The 19,037-nt window shown below is 46.4% G+C and overlaps 1 protein-coding gene across 13 annotated transcripts in view; it reads right to left on the reverse strand.

Annotated features, from left to right (window-relative positions):
• Window positions 1-19,037, reverse strand: part of VWA1 (von Willebrand factor A domain containing 1) — a 24,002-nt gene continuing 4,965 nt past the window's right edge. The window contains exons 2-10 of one of the 13 annotated variants that reach the window (XM_050982547.1): window positions 17,645-18,208; window positions 7,788-8,158; window positions 7,657-7,743; window positions 7,571-7,613; window positions 7,479-7,502; window positions 6,476-6,748; window positions 5,582-5,733; window positions 3,820-3,937; window positions 2,168-2,357 (exon numbers count right to left, since the gene is read on the reverse strand). In XM_050982547.1, the coding sequence (XP_050838504.1) occupies window positions 2,308-2,357; window positions 3,820-3,937; window positions 5,582-5,733; window positions 6,476-6,748; window positions 7,479-7,502; window positions 7,571-7,613; window positions 7,657-7,743; window positions 7,788-8,158; window positions 17,645-18,208 (1,682 nt within the window). In that variant the 3' untranslated portion in view covers window positions 2,168-2,307. Of the gene's footprint in view, window positions 2,358-3,819; window positions 3,938-5,581; window positions 5,734-6,475; window positions 6,749-7,320; window positions 7,428-7,478; window positions 7,503-7,526; window positions 7,614-7,656; window positions 7,744-7,787; window positions 8,159-17,644; window positions 18,209-19,037 lie in introns of those variants that run through there. The other 12 variants (XM_050982550.1, XM_050982548.1, XM_050982552.1 and 9 more) reach the window with 12 other exon arrangements.

The following is a 19,037-nucleotide window of genomic DNA, read 5'->3' on the forward strand; positions in this document are numbered from 1 at the left end:
TCTTGTATTTATATTTTATTGTCTTCAAAAGGGTTTGTTACAGCTGTGAGGGGATGAAAATGAATGCATTAATAAACTAGGCAGGGAGTTGTGCAAACTTAATTTCTGTCCTACAGCAAGAAGAAACAAAATCCTTTTATTGCATCAGCAGGTTCCAGGGGCTTTGTGATCCTTTCCACACTGAGATTAATCAGTCACAAATGCACATTCCAGAGGAGGGCACAAATCAGGTGAAAAATCTCTTTATGGAGTTAATGAGTGACTCACCTCCCTCCTCTCCTGAACAAGGCAGCCCGAGGAAAAACACTCCAGAAAGGTGCAGAGGAAGGATTCAGCTCTCAGGAGACAAAATCAGGGATAAAAGTTCCTCTCAGCTCCAAAAGGAGATGTTTAAAGCTGTTTTAAATAAAATTTAGGCTCTCCAACAAACAGCACTGCTTCAAAACCGAGTTCCACATGGAGGGAAAATAAGCAATAAATTTAAAATACAGCAGGAGTTACTGAGGGAGGGTGTTCCCCCTGATGCTGGGGTTTAGCAGAGAAATATCTACATTTCTTTACAGCCCTAAGCCCTGAACTTTGAAACCATTTGCTTGGTCATTAGATATTTATAATTAATTTATCTTTTTTTTTTTTCCCCTCCAGCTCCCCTTTCCAGAGTGGGTTTGAGACAGTGAGCTCAAGCTTAGGGGAAAAAGGGAAATAATCAGATTTACTCTTTTTTTTTTCCTTAAAAACATTGATTTTTTTAAGTGTAGCTCAAGCTTAGCACTGGGTGGAAGCCCAAGACAAGACACCAGAGATGTGCTGAGTGTGCTCAGAGTGCAGAGGAATTATATTGCCTGTAATTAGTGACAGCACGGGCTAATTAACCTCCACCAGGACAGCAGCACTCCCAGAGCAATGACCCAGGCAGGAGCACAGGAACAAAAATGAATGTTTGAGATGGTTCTGTCTGGCTTGTCTGGGCTCTGAGCTGCTCCTGGAGGGAAGCACACCCCCAGGAATTTGGGGTTCCTGCTCTCTCATTCCTTCCAGGCTCCCTGGAGGGAACGGGGAGGATGCAGGGATGGATTTTTCAGGGGGAAGATGAACAGCCAGGTCCTGAACGAGCTGCAGAAAGAAACTTGCATCGACCTTGAATGAACAGAGAGCAGGGAGCAGGGAGGGTCCACCACTGCCTCCTGCCTGGGGCTCGACTTTCTGTGAAACGGGGGCGGATTTGGCATCTTGGTGACATCTTTTAGTGACATCTTTTAGTGACATCTTTTAGTGACATCTTTCTTTTTGTGGCATCTTTTAGTGACATCTTTTATTGACATCTTTCTTTTAGTGACATCTTTTAGTGACATCTTTTATTGACATCTTTCTTTTAGTGACATCTTTTAGTGACATCTTTTAGTGACATCTTTCTTTTTGTGGCATCTTTTAGTGACATCTTTCTTTCAGTGACGTCTTTTAATGACATCTTTTAGTGGCATCTTTTAGTGACATCTTTTAGTGACATCTTTCTTTTTGTGGCATCTTTTAGTGACATCTTTTATTGACATCTTTCTTTTAGTGACATCTTTTAGTGACATCTTCATTTAGTGACATCTTTAGTGACATCTTTTAGTGACATCTTTCTTTTAGTGACGTCTTTTAATGACATCTTTTAGTGACATCTTTTAGTGACATCTTTCTTTTTGTGGCATCTTTTAGTGACATCTTTCTTTCAGTGACGTCTTTTAATGACATCTTTTAGTGGCATCTTTTAGTGACATCTTTTAGTGACATCTTTCTTTTTGTGGCATCTTTTAGTGACGTCTTTTATTGACATCTTTCTTTTAGTGACATCTTTTAGTGACATCTTCATTTAGTGACATCTTTTAGTGTCATCTTTTAGTGACATCTTTCTTTTAGTGACATCTTTCTTTTTGTGGCATCTTTTAGTGACGTCTTTCTTTTTGTGGCATCTTTTAGTGACATCTTTTAGTGACATCTTTTAGTGACGTCTTTCTTTTAGTGACATCTTTTAGTGACATCTTTCTTTTTGTGGCATCTTTTAGTGACATCTTTTAGTGACATCTTTCTTTTTGTGACATCTTTTAGTGACATCTTTCTTTCAGTGACATCTTTTAGTCACCCTGGCTGTTCCATGCAGCCAGGCCAAGCCTTTAGACCTGGGAGGGCTTGGCTGGGGCCAGGTTTGGGCTGGGCACCTCCAGGGCTGGCACAGCCTGGGGGATGAGCTGCTTTCCTCCCCTGGCTCCTCCTTTTGGTCCAAATCTTTGTCCATCCGAGAGATTTGCTCTGCTGGGAAGGAGCTCACTGCAGTCTGTCCTGCTGCCTGTGCCTGTAGCCCTGGGACTCTGTGGCTGGAAGGACACGAGGAAAAGAAATGTCAGAACATGAGGAATAAAAATGTCAGAATGCAAGGAATAGAAACGTCAGAACATGAGGAATGGAAATATCACAATGGAAGGAATAGAAATGTCAGAACATGAGGAAGGGAAATGTCAGCTTTGGCCACCCATTCTCCACACCTGAGCCAGGGGTGTCACCCCTTATTTTATGCATTAAATGCATCAATCACTTTAAATAAATAAATAAATAAATAATAAATAAATAAATAAATAAATAAATAAATAAATAATAAATATTTAAATCAAATTAATAAATAAATTAACAATTAAATTAACATTGATATAATATTAAATAATATTCAAATAATAAATTTAATAAATAAATGCAATTTTGCATTAAAAGCATAAGTACATTTTAATTCATACATGTATTTATTATGTTATTAATATTAATTAATTATTAATAAAATCAATAGTTGAATTAATAGCAAGTAATATAATATGAAATAATATTTATACAATGAATTTAATAAATTAATGTATTTTATGCATTAAAAACATTAATAAATTTTAATAAATAAATGCATTTATATAATATTTAAATAATATTAATAAATAAATTAATAATTTAAGTAAAGGTAATAATTTATATAATATTAAACAATATCTACATAATAAAGTCAATAAATAAATAAATAAAAGTATTTTTATGCACATGTCTCTGCTGCGCTCTTCTTCCTCCTGCCTGCAATAAACTCCACTAGGAGGAGTCTTACTCCTAAAAACGGGGGGAAAGCCCAATTTTGGTCATTCCCAAGGCAGCAATGCCAGAAACCTTTTAGCCTGGACTTTAATTCTCTGAACTCTTCCCCTTCGAGGCTGATGCATTCATGCAATAAACAACTGATGATGCATGAGTGCAAGAAACAACTGATGCACTCGTGCAATAAATAACTGAGGCATGCATGCAATAAACAACTGATGATGCACTCGTGCAATAAACAACTGATGATGCACTGGTGCAATAAACAACTGATGCATTCACGCAATAAACAACTGAGGCACTCGTGCAATAAACAACTGAGTTACTCATGCAATAAATGACTGATGCACTGGTGCAATAAACAGCTGATGATGCACTCGTGCAATAAACAACTGAGGCACGCATGCAATAAACAACTGAGGCGCTCGTGCAATAAACAACTGATGATACACTCGTGCAATAAACAGCTGATGATGCACTGGTGCAATAAACAACTGAGGCACTCGTGCAATAAACAACTGATGATGCACTGGTGCAATAAACAACTGATGATGCACTCGTGCAATAAACAACTGAGGCATGCATGCAATAAACAACTGATGCACTCGTGCAATAAACAACTGATGCACTGGTGCAATAAACAACGGATGCATTCACACAATAAAGAAGCGATACAAGCCCTCTGCTGTCTCCAGGGATGCCGGAGCTCACCTGGCTGCCTGTGCAGGCTGCGGCAGAGCCTCTTGCCAGCCTGGTGGCTGTAGAGGGGCTGCACACACACCCTGCCCCTGCTGCCCCGGGGCAGGTCACTCAGCAGCACGCTGTGCACCTGAAAAACAGGGGGAGAGAGGAATTGGGTAAATTGGGATGGTGATCTCAAGGGTCTCAGGATGAGGGAAGAGATGAGAACCCTGACTCCATGTTCAGAAGGCTGATTTATTATTTTATTATATATATTATATTAAAACTATACTGAAAGAATAGAAGAAAGGATTTCAGCAGAAGGCTGGCTAGGAATAGAAAAGGAATGAATAACAAAATCTGACCTAGACAGTCCCAGACTGGACTGGGGTTGGCCATTGATTAGAAACAACCAGCTGAGACCAATCCCAGATCCACCTGCTGCATCCCACAGCAGCAGGTAAGAATTTTTTACATTTTTTTCCTGAGGCTTCTCAGCTTCTCAGGAGAAAAAATCCTAAGGAAAGGATTTTTCACAAAACGTGTCAGTGACAGTAAATTTTAATAAGAGAGAAAAAAAAAAACCAAAAACAAACCACCCCTAAAATCCATTTTACCATTTGCAAAAAAACCCCAATATTACAATCTATAATATATATAGATTGTATATATATATATATAATCTATATATATATACAGATATATTAAGATTGTATATATATATATAATCTATATATATATAGATAGATTATATATATATAATCTATAGATAGATAGATAGATTATATATATAATCTATATATATATATTAAGATTGTATATATATAATCTATATATATTATCTATAGATAGATAGATAGATAGATAGATACATGATACAGATAGATAGATAAATAGATAGATAGATTTTATATGTATATATATTATCTATATATAGATAGATTACATATATATCTCTATATTATATATATATAGATAAATCGATTATATATATATATTCTATATATATTATCTATATATATATAGATAGATAGATTATACAGATAGATAGATAAATAGGTAGATTTTTTATATATATATTATCTATATATAGATAGATTAGCATATCTAGAGGATCTATATAGATAGATAGATTATATCTATAATAATGTAGTATATAGATAGAGATATTTTTATATTTCTATAAAAATACTAACTATACATATGACATACTATACCTTCTCCCTCCTTTCTCCCTGGAACTCCCTAAATCTCCCTACTCCTCTCCCTCTCTACCCGCTCTTCTCGCTGCTCTCTCTTCTCGCTCCCTCTCATTCTCTCTCTTTCTCCTCACCTTCCCCCCCCTCTCCCTCTCCCTTCCCTCCCTTTCGCGCCTTCCTTTCATCTCTTTACTCCCTCTCTCCCTCCCCTCTCTCCCTCTCGTCTCCCCTGCCTCGTTTCTCTGCCTCGTTCTCTGCCTACGGTTCTCCGCCTGCTCTGCCCTCTGCCTCTGCCTCTGCCTCCGCTCTGCATGCCATCCTACTCCACATCTTCCCTCTCCTCTCCCTCCCCTCTCCATCTCTGCCTCCGCCTCCCTCTCGCTTCACCTCTCCCTCTCACCTCTCCCTCTCCCCTCCTCCTCTCCCTCTCCTCATCCCTCTCCCTCTCCCCTTCCCTTACAAAAAATCCTCTCCCTCTCCCCTCTCCTCCCCGCGCCGTGCTTTCCCTCCCCACCAGCTCCCCGAGGTTTTCCTGCAGTTCAGCGCAGGCAAACCTCGCGGAAGGCGCCCTTTTCTGGCCGGTTCTCACGCACCTGCGGGGCCACGCTGAGCACGGAGGAGGCGCCGCTCTGCCGCCGGCAGCGCACCCGGTACCCGCGCACGGCGCCGGCCGCTGAGTCCCAGGACGCCCTGACGCTGCTCGGACCCGCGTCCTCAAAGCGGAGGTGCCTCACCCTGGAGCCCTCTGCGGAGAGAAAAGCCCTGCTGGTGCCGGGAATTGTTCCAGAGGGATCCCTGATCCCATCCCTGGGGATGCTGGAAGCACAGCCTGGCTTTGGTGGAGAGAGGAAATCACTGCGCACATCCCTGCTGAAGGGCTGAGAGCACACGGGAGCAAGGGAAATTCGGGTTGGGTATTGAGGAAAAGTTTGTTACAGAAAGGGGGAAAAGTTCTGGAATGGCTGTCCAGGGAGGTGGTGGATTTTGAATTATAAAAAACTGGATTCCGAATAATAAATTCCACCTAGGGATTGGATTCTGAATAATAAAAATCCATCCAAGGACTGGATTCTGAATAATAAAAAACCTGGATTCTGAATAACGAAAATCCACCGAGTGACTGGATTCTGAATAATAAAAAAAAACTAGATTCTGAATAATAAAAAACTGGATTCTGAATAATAAAAAAACTGGATTCTGAAGAATAAAAAACTGGATTCTGAAGAATAAAATTCCACCCAGGGACTGGATTCTGAATAATAAAAAACTGGATTCTGGATAACAAAAACCCACCCAGGGACTGGATTCTGAATAATAAAAAAACTGGATTCTGGATAACAAAAACCCACCCAGGGACTGGATTCTGAATAATAAATTCCACCCAGGGTCTGGATTCTGAATAATAAATTCCACCCAGGAACTGGATTCTGAGTCCCCCTCGGGGCAGGTGACCCTCTGGGGCCCCTCCTGGTGCTGCCCTCGCTCACCTTCCAGGGTGCAGGCCTTGGCTGACAGGGATTTCTCCTTCCCAGACCTGTAGATGGCTGTCACTGTCACCAGGTAGGTGGTGTTGGGTGCCAGGTGCTCCACCAGGGTGCTGTTGTGCCTGCCATCCACCTGCAGCACCTGGGCTGAGTTCCCTGGCAGGGGCCCGTACAGCACCTGGTAGGTGGCCACGCTGTCCAGCACGGGAGCCCAGCTCACCTGGAAGCTGCGGGGCCCAGAGTCTGAGATGAGAACCTGAGCTGGGCTGATTTCCTCTGGGAAAAGTGGAGAGAGGGGGGAAAGGGGATTTGATGAGCGTTATTGACCATCAGCTTGGGCTGCGAGGGTGTGGAATACAAATCAACCCAGCAGGGAATTCAAATCAAACCAGGAGGGAATTCAGATCAACCCAGCAGGGAATTCAGATCAACCCAGCAGGGAATTCAGATCAAACCAGCAAGGAATTCAAATCAACCCAGTGGAATTAAAATCAACCCAGCAAGGAATTCAGATCAACCCAGCAAGGAATTCAGATCAACCCAGCAGGGAATTCAGGTCAAACCAGCAGGGAATTCAGATCAACCCAGCAGGGAATTCAAATCAACCCAGTGGAATTAAAATCAACCCAGCAAGGAATTCAGATCAAACCAGCAGGGAATTCAAATCAACCCAGTGGAATTAAAATCAACTCCGTGGAATTAAAATCAACCCAGCAAAGAATTCAAATCAACCCAGGAAGGAATTCAAATCAACCCCTTTACCTGGCACAGAGGTGTCCCTGGCCCAAGCCATGCCAGTTTTACCTGGCACAGTGGTGGCCCTGGTGCCCCAAGGCCCAAGCCCTACCCCTTTACCTGGCAGAGAGGTGACCCTGGTGCCCCAAGTGACCCTGGTCCAAGGCCTACCCCTTTACCTGGCACAGAGATGCCCCTGGCCCAGGCCATGTCCCTTTACCTGGCAGGGTGGTGACCCTGGTGCCCCAAGGTCCAAGCCCTGTCCCTTTACCTGGCAGGGTGGTGACCCTGGTACCTGGCAGGGTGGTGACCCTGGTACCTGGCAGGGTGGTGACCCTGGTGCCCCAAGCCCTGTCCCTTTACCTGGCAGGGTGGTGACCCTGGTGCCCCAGCCCTGTCCCTTTACCTGGCAGGGTGGTGACCCTGCTGCCCCAGCCCTGTCCCTTTACCTGGCAGGGTGGTGACCCTGGTGCCCCAAGCCCTGTCCCTTTACCTGGCAGGGTGGTGACCCTGGTGCCCCAGCCCTGTCCCTTTACCTGGCAGGGTGGTGACCCTGGTGCCCCAAGCCCTGTCCCTTTACCTGGCAGGGTGGTGACCCTGGTACCTGGCAGGGTGGTGACCCTGGTACCTGGCAGGGTGGTGAGCCTGGTGCCCCAAGCCCTGTCCCTTTACCTGGCAGGGTGGTGACCCTGGTGCTCTGGGGGGGGAAGTAGCGCTCGTTGGACTCGGGCACCAGGGTCACCTCGTAGGTGGTGCCAGGTGCCAGCTGGCTGAGCACGAGGCTGCTCTGGGCCCCGGGCACCTGCAGGCTCCTCCTGGCTGCAGGGTTGGCTCCAGGGCCGTACTCCAGGCTGTAGAAGCCGCTCTCCTGGGACAGCAGCTGCGGCCACACCAGGCGGAAGCTGCTGGAGGTGACGTCGGTGGCGTGCAGCCGGTTGGCTTGGATGACATCTGGAAAGGGGACAGGGGACAGAGGTCACTGCTGGCATCGCCCCCGGAGCAGGAGCAGGCCCAGCCCTCCTGGGTCAGCAATGCAGCTGGCAGCACCCTGCACTCACCAAGGGTTTTATTTATTTTATAAATTTATATTTTATTATTATTATTATTATTATTATTATTATTATTATCATTATTATTTATATTTATATTTATATTTATATTTATATTTATATTTATATTTATATTTATATATTTATTTATTTATATATTTTTTTATTCAGAAATCTCTCATTACTGAGAGGTGCTTTAAAAGCTTTTATTCTATTTTTTAGGGTTCTTTAAAATTTTTCATTTCATTTATAGTTATATACTCACATTTCTATATTTTATATATATTTATTTATAATTAATATATTCATATTTAATAGAGGTATATTCTATTTTGTTTTATATATTTAAATTGTAACAATATTTGTATATTTAATAATATAATACTCGATATTTCTATTTTTATATTTAATACTTCAGCATTTAATAAAAATTAAATTTAAATACATATTGAATATTAATATTTATTCGATTTATATATTTATATTTAACAATATTTTGTATTTCATATTTTATTCTTATTAATTTTAGATATTCATATTTATGTATATTTTACATCTAAATATGTCTATAGTTATACTTTAATAGATTTCTATATTTCTTATATTTTTATATTTTATATATACATAGTAATATTTACATTTTTATATGTATATATTGATATATGTATATATGAATATATTTATATATTAATATACTTTCTATATTTATATAAAATATTTATATAACATATATTAATAAATTTAATGATAAATAAATAATTAAATTAATTAATAATAAATTAATAAGAACTTTAGAGATCTGGTCTAGATCAAGAGATTTAGAGCTCTGGTCTAGATCTGGAGATTTAGAGCTGTGGCCTAGATCTCTAATCCATTGCAGAGAATGAATTCCCTACAAATCCATTTCCTGGTGGAAATCCCCCGTGTGTGAACCCAAACCAGCAAACCCCAGCCCAGGGAGCAGCCCAGAGCCTGGAGAGCTCCACTTCTGCTCTGTGCCAGTGCCCAGGGCACAGGGCAGGGCCTGGGCAGTGCCAGCCGGGCAGCGCCAGCCCGGCTGAGCCAGCCTGGGCAGTGCCAGCCTGGCTGAGCCAGCCCAGCTGAGCCAGCCCGGGCAGTGCCAGCCTGGCTGAGCCAGCCCAGCTGAGCCAGCCCGGGCAGTGCCAGCCTGGGCAGCGCCAGCCCGGCTGAGCCAGCCTGGGCAGTGCCAGCCTGGGCAGTGCCAGCCCTGCTGAGCCAGCCTGGGCAGTGCCAGCCTGGGCAGCGCCAGCCCGGCTGAGCCAGCCTGGGCAGTGCCAGCCTGGGCAGTGCCAGCCCTGCTGAGCCAGCCTGGGCAGTGCCAGCCCTGCTGAGCCAGCCTGGGCAGTGCCAGCCTGGGCAGTGCCAGCCCGGCTGAGGTCACCCCTCCTGCAGGGCTCACAGAGCTCCCTTGTTCTGTGACATTCAGCACTCAGAGCCCTCTTGTGCCACCTCAACTCTGCCTGCCCTGAGTCACGGAATCCACTGAATCATGGAATTCACAGAATCCACGGAATCACAGAATCCATGGAATCACAGAATCCACGGAATCACAGAATCCACGGAATCCACGGAATCACAGAATCCACGGAATCACAGAATCCACGGAATCACAGAATTCACAGAATCCACAGAATCACAGAATCCATGGAATCACAGAATCCACGGAATCATGGAATTCACAGAACACAGAATCCACAGAATCACAGAATCCACAGAATCACAGAATCCACAGAATTTACAGAATCCACAGAATTTACAGAATCCACAGAATCCTCAGAATTATGGAATTCACAGAACACAAAATCACAGAATCCACAGAATCCACAGAATCACAGAATCCACAGAATCCACAGAATCACAGAATCCACAGAATCCATGGAATCACAGAATCCACGGAATCATGGAATTCACAGAACACAGAATCACAGAATACACAGAATCACAGAATCCTCAGAATTATGGAATTCACAGAACACGGAATCACAGAATCCACGGAATCCCAGAATCCCCAGGTTGGAAGAGACCTTCAAGACCATCGAGTCCAACCCAGCCCCAACCCCTCAACCCAACCCTGGCACCCAGAGCCACACCCAGGCTTTGTTAAACCCACCAGGGATGGGGACTGCTTCTCTTTGAGCCTCGGGCTGCCTTGGAGCTCCAGACCACAAATCCAGACCACAAATCCAGACCACAAATCCCTCTGGTGGTGCTGGGCAGCTCCCTCTGCTCCTTGACCCTTCTGACGTGCCCATTTGGGGCAGAATTCCACAGTTCTCTGGTCTTCCAGAGAGACACAGGACTTTGTTCCTAACTCCAGGGAAGTGACATGGAGATCTCTTCTGGTTTTAAATGATTTTTAAGAGCCTTGAAGTGCCCCTAAATGGTTACAAAAGAACCTTCCAGCTCATGCTCAGGCACTCAGAGCACTCCAGGTGGCTCTCACTGGCTCCCCACTGCACAGAGGCACAAAATTCCTCCCAGAGCTGCCAGCTGGGGCTGCTCTGCCCTCCCAGACTCATCCTTCAGCTGGGAGAGGATCAGCTCTCCTCCCCCGAGCTGCTCTGAGCCCTGCCAACTTCCCTGTACCAAATCCAACCGGCTCAGTTTTTCCTCTGAGCTGTTCCCTGGCTCTCCCAGGCAGGCAGGCAGGAACATTTCCCTGCCCTGTGCCCATCCCATCCCCAGTCCCGGGGCGCTGCACCCTTCTGGGAGCCCCACAAACCCCAGGGGCCAAGGCACAAAGGGACAGGGAGCACAGGAAAGGTCTCAGGGCTGCCCAAACTCCTGCCAAAAGCTCAGGGGATGGAAATGAGGGAGCTGGGAATGTGAATGGAGGGGGCAGATCAAAGGACAAGGGGCAGGGAGCCCTCAGCAAACTGCTCTGCCCCTCCTTGCCAGAGCCCTGGATGAATTCAGCGTATAAAGAGGGCAATAAAGCCCAGAAAATAAAGAAATAAATGCCCACACTTGTGAGGGGTGGATTTACAGAGAGTTCTCAAAGAGCAGGCTCACACAGCGAGCATCTGTGTGCAAACCTCGAGATAAGAAATGCTGACTGAGGAGTGGAACAGGACAGACATTGTGGGGAGGGAAATGGAACCAGAAAGAAGTTTCAAAAGATGACCTAACAAAAAAAGATTAGACACTTTGGAGAAACAGAACCATGAAAGATGCATTGTAGTAGGAGCCTTGAGGGGCAATTTTAGATGGTTGGCTTTAAAACATTTACAACATGGTGCAGCAGCTAAAGCAAATAAGCCAAAAAACACAATGTACTATAATTAAGAAATAATTAACTTCTGATTATAATAGCGTGAGTTATAACATCTGTATTGTCTCACCCTGCACATGAGACTGAAAATAAAATGAAAGATTTTCAGACCCATCTCTGGGACAGAAAAGGGCTCAATCCAACACTCAATGTGATTCCCAGCCCCTCTGCTCCCAGAGGGAAGCAGCAATAATTAATAATAATTATTAATTATTAATAATTAATATCGTGTGCTGGAGCCAGCCAGTGCCTGCCTGGTGACACTCAGCTGGTGACACTTTCCCTCCAGCTCCTGCCTCTTGGGGACTGCAGACACTGCCCTGCAGCCAGGAGCCCTGCAGAGATCAGCATCAGACTTGCAGGAATGCTGCTGCCTTCCTGATGCAGGAAAAAACAGCAGCAAGAACAACCAGAACAGGACAGGTTTGGCCCAAATCCCAGCTGCAACTTCTCTGACCCAGATTAGGACAGGCTTTCCTGCAGCTCCTCAGACCCAGATTAGGACAGGTTGTCCTACCTGGCTGCAGGAGAACCTGTCCTAGTCTGGGTCAGAGAAGCTGCAGCTGGGATTTGGGAGGAATCACTCCTGGTTCTGTTTGATGTGAGTGGGACAAGGTTCTGATTCTGGCAGGGGGGACAGCACTTGTCCATCTGCAGGGTGTGAGATGTGCTCACCTGCTGGGACTCAGGGCCAGGTGAGAGCAGCAGAGCTCAAAGCCTTCCCTGCAGCACGACTCACAAAATCAGATTTGCAGGAATGCTGCTGCCTTCAGGATGAGGGTAAGAAAAAAAAACAGCAGCAAGAACAACCAAAACAGGACAGATTTGTCCCAAATCCCAGCTGCAGCTCCTCAGACCAGACTAAGACAGGCTCACCTGCAGCTCCTCAGACCCAGACTAGGACAGGCTCTCCTGCAGCTCCTCAGGGCCAGACTAGGACAGGCTCTCCTGCAGTTTCTCACACCCAGACCAGGACAGGCTCTCCTGCAGTTTCTCTGACCCAGACTAGGACAGGCTCTCCTGCAGTTTCTCACACCCAGACTAGGACAGGCTCTCCTGCAGTTTTTCAGACCCAGACTAGGACAGGCTCTCCTGCAGTTTTTCAGACCCAGTTTAGGACAGGCTCTCCTGCAGTTTCTCACACCCAGACCAGGACAGGCTCTCCTGCAGTTTCTCTGACCCAGACTAGGACAGGCTCTCCTGCAGTTTCTCACACCCAGACTAGGACAGGCTCTCCTGCAGTTTTTCAGACCCAGACTAGGACAGGCTCTCCTGCAGTTTCTCAGACCCAGACTAGGACAGGCTCTCCTGCAGTTTTTCAGACCCAGACTAGGACAGGCTCTCCTGCAGTTTCTCAGATCCAGACTAGGACAGGCTCTCCTGCAGTTTCTCAGACCCAGACTAGACAGGCTCTGCTGCAGTTTCTCACACCCAGACTAGGACAGGCTCTCCTGCAGTTTTTCAGACCCAGACTAGGACAGGCTCTCCTGCAGCTCCTCAGACCCAGACTAGGACAGGCTCTCCTGCAGCTCCTCAGACCCAGACCAGGACAGGCTCTCCTGCAGTTTCTCAGACCCAGACCAGGACAGGCTCTCCTGCAGTTTCTCACACCCAGACTAGGACAGGCTCTGCTGCAGTTTCTCACACCCAGACCAGGACAGGCTCTGCTGCAGTTTCTCAGACCCAGTTTAGGACAGATTCTCCTGCAGTTTCTCACACCCAGACCAGGACAGATTCTCCTGCAGTTTTTCAGACCCAGACCAGGACAGATTCTCCTGCCTGGCCTGAGGAGAACCAGCAGAGCTCAAAGCCTTCCCTGCAGCAGGACTCTCCCAGGAGCTGCTCTGGGTCAGAAATGCTCTGCCCCGAGCTCAGTGGGATGTGCTGATGCCCAGGGCTTGCAGGCTCCTGCAAAGCCTGGCTCAGGAGCTGGTGCCAAAGGCTGGCAGGAGTCAGCAGCCCCAGCCTAACTGGGCTGAGCCCTGAGCGAGTGGCTGCAGGCACAGGGCTGATGTCAGCTCCCAGGAATGCCTCGGTTTCACAACCAACGGGGTCCTTCCCCAGCAGGAGAGCACCAAATTCCACATTTTGGGCTCATCTGAGATCCCACAGAAGGAACCTGAGCTCCTGCACAGCCTGAGGACCTTCCCCTCCCTCTGGGGAGGGTGGAGGTGCCTGCCAGGAGCCAGCTGTGCCACAGCCAGCCTGGCTGGGAGCTGCACTGGGACAAACAGGCAGGGAACACCCCCAGCCCATCCTGCCCCCCTCCCAGAGCAGCTCCGGAGCCACTTCAGCTCCAGCACAGCCAGGAGAGTCTCCCTGAGGAGGCTGAGCCCACCTGAGGCAGCAGCAGCTTGGCAGGGAGCCTTGGTTTGGAATTTCTGTGCAGCAGGCAGGAAACAGCCCTGCCTGGAGAGGGGAGGGAAGGAGGAGAGCAGCTCCTGACAAAGCTTGTTTGTGCCTCTCCAAAAACCTCCACTGGTTTTGGGGTTTTTTTAACAGTAGCAGGAGATGAAGATAAGAGAGCAGTGATAATTAAAGCAGTCTGGGCCGTGCCAGGGTTGGAATTAATTAATTCCTGCCATGCCAGGAGGGGTGGTGGCTGAGGGCTGCCTCCTCCAGGCAGGGAGCAGTGGATGAAGGTGAAATGTGACCCAAAATCTGGTGATGTGACCAAAATCTGGTGATGTGACCAAAGTCTGGCACTTGGCAAGCCCTGGATTCGTGGGGGAGCCTCAGCTGGAGTTAAAATCCCAGCCCAGGAGGGTTGAATCCTGTGCTGGATTCACAGGATGGGGGCTGCCCTCAGGCACAGCAGCCCTGACTTCTGCAGGGTTTGGATCTCCTTTGTTTTTTGGGGTCTCACATGAAACAACACAGCTGGGACTCCCCAAACCTTTCTTTTTTGGGGTCTCACCCCAAAGGACACAGCTGAGACTCCCTAAACCTTTGTGTTTTGGGGTTTAACCCCAAAGGATATGGCTGGGACTCCCCAAACCTTTGTTTCTTGGGTTTAACCCAAAAGGACCCAACTGTGACTCCCCAAACCTTTCTTCTTTTGGGGTTTAACCCAAAATGACACAGCTGGGATTCCCCAAACCTTTGTATTTTGGGGTTTCACACAAAACAACACAACTGGGACTCCCCAGACCTTTCTTTATGGGGTTTTAACCCAAAAGGACACAGCTGGGACTCTCCAAACCTTTCTTTTTTGGGGTCTAACCCTGAAGGATATGGCTCTGACTCCCCAAAACTTTATTCTTCTGGGGTTTCACCCCAAAGGACATGGCTGGGACTCCCCAAACCTTTGCTCTTTTGAGGTTTCACCCCAAAGGACTTGGCTCTGACTCCCCAAACCTTTGTTCTTTTGGGGTTTCACACAAAAGGACACAGCTGGGACTCTCCAAACCTTTCTTTTTTGGGGTCTAACCCTGAAGGATATGGCTGTGACTCCCCAAAACTTTATTCTTCTGGGGTTTCACCCCAAAGGACATGGCTGGGACTCCCCAAACCTTTGCTCTTTTGAGGTTTCACCCCAAAGGACTTGGCTCTGACTCCCCAAACCTTTGCTCTTTTGGGGTTTCACACAAAAGGACACGGCTGGGACTCCCCTTTGCCCTTTTGGGGTCTCACACTGGCACTCCCCATGCAGCTAGCTCTGGCACAGTGGCATTCCCAGTGGCATTCCCAGTGGCATTCCCAGTGGCATTTCCCTCTCCCAGGCCCCCTGCAGCCTGTGAGGAGCTCAGAGTAACCCTTGGCCTGCTGAGGCAGGGCTGGGCTGCTCCCAGGGCTGGCCTGGCCAAGTCAGGCCGTGGGTCTGGCAGAGTGGAACACGCTGGAACTGGGATTTCTGGAACAAAACCATTCCTGTCCTGCAGCCTCCGTGCTGACAGCAGGCACTGTCCTTGATTTGTGCTTTGGGAGAGAACAACTGCAAGGGTTGGAGGTCTCAGCCCTGCATGGAGGATTTTAGGGAGTCAGATCTATCCCAAACATTTGGAGGGAGCTGACAGGACCAAACCCTTGCCAGGGACACAAATCCCATTTTAAATGAGCTCAACACGTTTGTGTTCCTCCATCAGCTGGCACGGGGACAGAAACTTGTGAGAGAAAAAAATAAATAAAAATAATAAAAACCACCCTGGGGGTGAAAGTCACCTCAGGGGGCTGGGGCAGTTTGTGTCACAGCTGGCTGGGGTGGCATCGCTGCCGTTTGGGAACGCTCTGGTTAACAGCTGGGCAGGTGGGGGCGTTTCCTGCCCTGCCGGGGCTCTGCAGATGCCTGACCCAAGTGACTCATCCCAAAGAGCTGCGGGGTTTTAAGGAATTCAGAGTTCCAGCTCCTCACAAACACAAGTTCAGCTCCGGCAAGGGAAGCTGTGCCACTCACCCAAATATTCCAAGGGCAAATATTTGTCCCAGACCTCCCAGAAGTTTGCACTGGGACCTGTGGCAGGGATTTGGTAATGGGATTCTGGTGATAATTGTTTGTATTAATTAACCAATCGCTCGAAGCTGTGCTTAACTGTGTCTGGAGACAGTCACAGGGCTTTCTTTAGTATGTAATAATAATAATAATAATAATAATAATAATAATAATAATAATAATAATAATAATAATAATAATAATAAAGCAATTATTTAATTGTTCTGAACCATGGAGTCAGAGCACATTATTCCGTTTAGTATAGGTAATTAATATAATATAATATAATATAATATAATATAATATAATATAATATAATATAATATAATATAATATAATATAATATAATATAATATAATATAATATAATAGCAATTGTTCAGTTGTTCTGAGCCATGGGGTCAGAGCACATTATTCCCTTTAGTGTATTTATAATATAACATTAATTTAATATAGTTTAATAAAGCAATTGTTCAGCCCACTGAACCACAGGGTCAGAGCACATTATTCTCTTTATTTATAATACACTATTAATGTAATATAATATAGTTTAATAAAGCAATTGTTCAGTTGTTCTGAGCCATGGGGGTCAGAGCACGTTATTTATTCTCTTTAGTGTAGTTATAATATAACAATAATGTAATATAGTTTAATAAAGCAATTGTTCAGTTGTTCTGAACCATGGGGTCAGAGATTGTTATTCTCCTTAGTGTAGTTATAATATAGTATTAATGTCATATAATATAGTATTAATATCATATCATATAGTATTAATAAAGCAATTGTTCTGAGCCATGAGGTCAGAACTCATTATTCCCTTTAGTGTATTTCTAATATAGCATTAATGTAATTTAGTTTAATAAAACAATTGTTGAATTGTTCTGAGCCACAGGGTCAGGTCTCGTTATTCCCCTTTAGTGTATTTATAATATACTATTAATGTAATATAAAACAGTTTAATAAAACAATTGTTCTGAGCCACGGGGTCAGATCTTGTTATTCCCTTTAGTTTATTTATAATATACTATTAGTGTAATATAATACAGTTTAATAAAACAATTGTTCTGAGCCATGAGGTTAGAGCTCGTTATTCCCTTTAGTGTATTTATAATATAACATTAATTTAATATAATACAGTTTAATAAAGCAATTGTTCTGAGCCATGAGGTCAGAGCTTGTTATTCCCTTTAGTTTATTTATAATATACTATTAATGTAATATAAAACAGTTTAATAAGCAATTGTTCAGTTGTTCTGAGCCACGGGGTCAGATCTCGTTATTCCCTTTAGTTTATTTATAATATACTATTAATGTAATATAAAACAGTTTAATAAGCAATTGTTCAGTTGTTCTGAGCCACGGGGTCAGATCTCGTTATTCCCTTTAGTTTATTTATAATATACTATTAATGTAATATAAAACAGTTTAATAAGCAATTGTTCAGTCGTTCTGAGCCACGGGGTCAGATCTCGTTATTCCCTTTAGTTTATTTATAATATACTATTAATGTAATATAAAACAGTTTAATAAGCAATTGTTCAGTTGTTCTGAGCCACGGGGTCAGATCTCGTTATTCCCCAGCTGCAGGATCCCCTCCAGCAACCAGCCCCATCCCGCACCCTCCCAAGGCCAGGCTGAGCCCTGCTGCCCCTGCCGGTGCCAGCCTACCTCGGATGGCATCCCTGAGCTCCGGGGTGATGATGGGCAGGTCGTCCACGTCCACGAAGTGCAGGTGTCTGTCCGAGGGCGGGCTGGCCGCTGCCGACAGCTGCAGGAAGTTGCCGCGGCCGGTGCTGACGATGAACACGGTCACCCCCCTGTCCTTCAGCAGCTGCATGGGCTCCGAGATGTCATCCGTGGAGAAGCCGTCTGTCACCCACACCAGCACCTTGGGCACGTCTGGCCTGGCCCCAGCCTGGCTGCTGAAGAGCTTTTCCCTGGCGTAGGACAGCGCCTGGCCCGTGTTGGTGTCACCCATCAGCTGCCGCGTGGCCCCGATGGCTTTCTGCAGGGCGCTGCTGGTCAGGTGCTGGTCAAAGGGGAACTCCATGCTGGGAGTGGTGCTGATGTGGATGATGCTGGTCTGGACATCCCTCGGGCCAAAGGTGAAAGGCTGCAGAAGGTCCCACATGAACTCCTTGACTTTGGAGAACTCATGGCGGGAGACGCTGGCGGAGCTGTCCAGCAGGAAGAGGAGGTCGCCCTCGGTGTTGGAGGTGGATGGCTGGGGAGCTGGCAGGGGGGAGAGAAGGAGCAGCATGAGTGGAGTGCTGTGAGCACAAAACCTGCTCAGTCTGGGCACTCCCAGCCGTGTCCTTGGGGGTGAAACCACAAAGAACAAAGGGGACTCACAGCCGTGTCCTTTGGGGTGAAACCCCAAAAAAGAAAGGTTTGGGGAGTCAGAGCTGTGTCCTTTTGGATTAAACCCCAAAAGAACAAAGAGGACTCACAGCTGTGTCCTTTGGGGTTTAGACCCCACAAAAGAAAGGTTTGGGGAGTCAGAGCTGTGTCCTTTGGGGTGAAACCTCAAAAGAACAAAGGGGAGTCCCAGCCAGTGGCATTCCAGCCAGCCCAGAGCTCCCAGTGAGATCCCAGCCAGCCCAGTGAGATCCCAGTGAGATCCCAGCCAGCCCAGTAAGATCCCAGCCAGCCCAGAGCTCTCAGTGAGATCCCAGCCAGCCCAGTGAGATCCCAGTGAGATCCCAGCCAGCCCAGTGAGATCCCAGCCAGCCCAGTGAGATCCCAGCCAGCCCAGTGAGATCCTCAGTGAGATCCCAGCCAGCCCAGTGAGATCCCAGTGAGATCCCAGCAGGGCTCTGGCTGCTGCTGCCTGCACGAAGGCAGAGCTCAGCTCTGATCTCTGCTGGAAGGAGCACAAGCTGCTGCTTTGGCTGGCAGGGCACGGGGAGGGACCTTGGCAGCTCGGGGCTGTTCTTCCCCTCTGCTCCTCGCTGCCTTGGGAAGTGTCCCTCATTCCCAAATGTCGCAAGGAGCAGCTGGAAAAGCGTCTGGGGCTGGCAGGGCAGGGAGCAGTGGCCAAAGGACGTTCCTGCAGCAGTAA

The sequence above is a fragment of the Serinus canaria genome, chromosome 21, assembly GCF_022539315.1.
Source record: "Serinus canaria isolate serCan28SL12 chromosome 21, serCan2020, whole genome shotgun sequence".
Taxonomy (NCBI): domain Eukaryota; kingdom Metazoa; phylum Chordata; class Aves; order Passeriformes; family Fringillidae; genus Serinus; species Serinus canaria.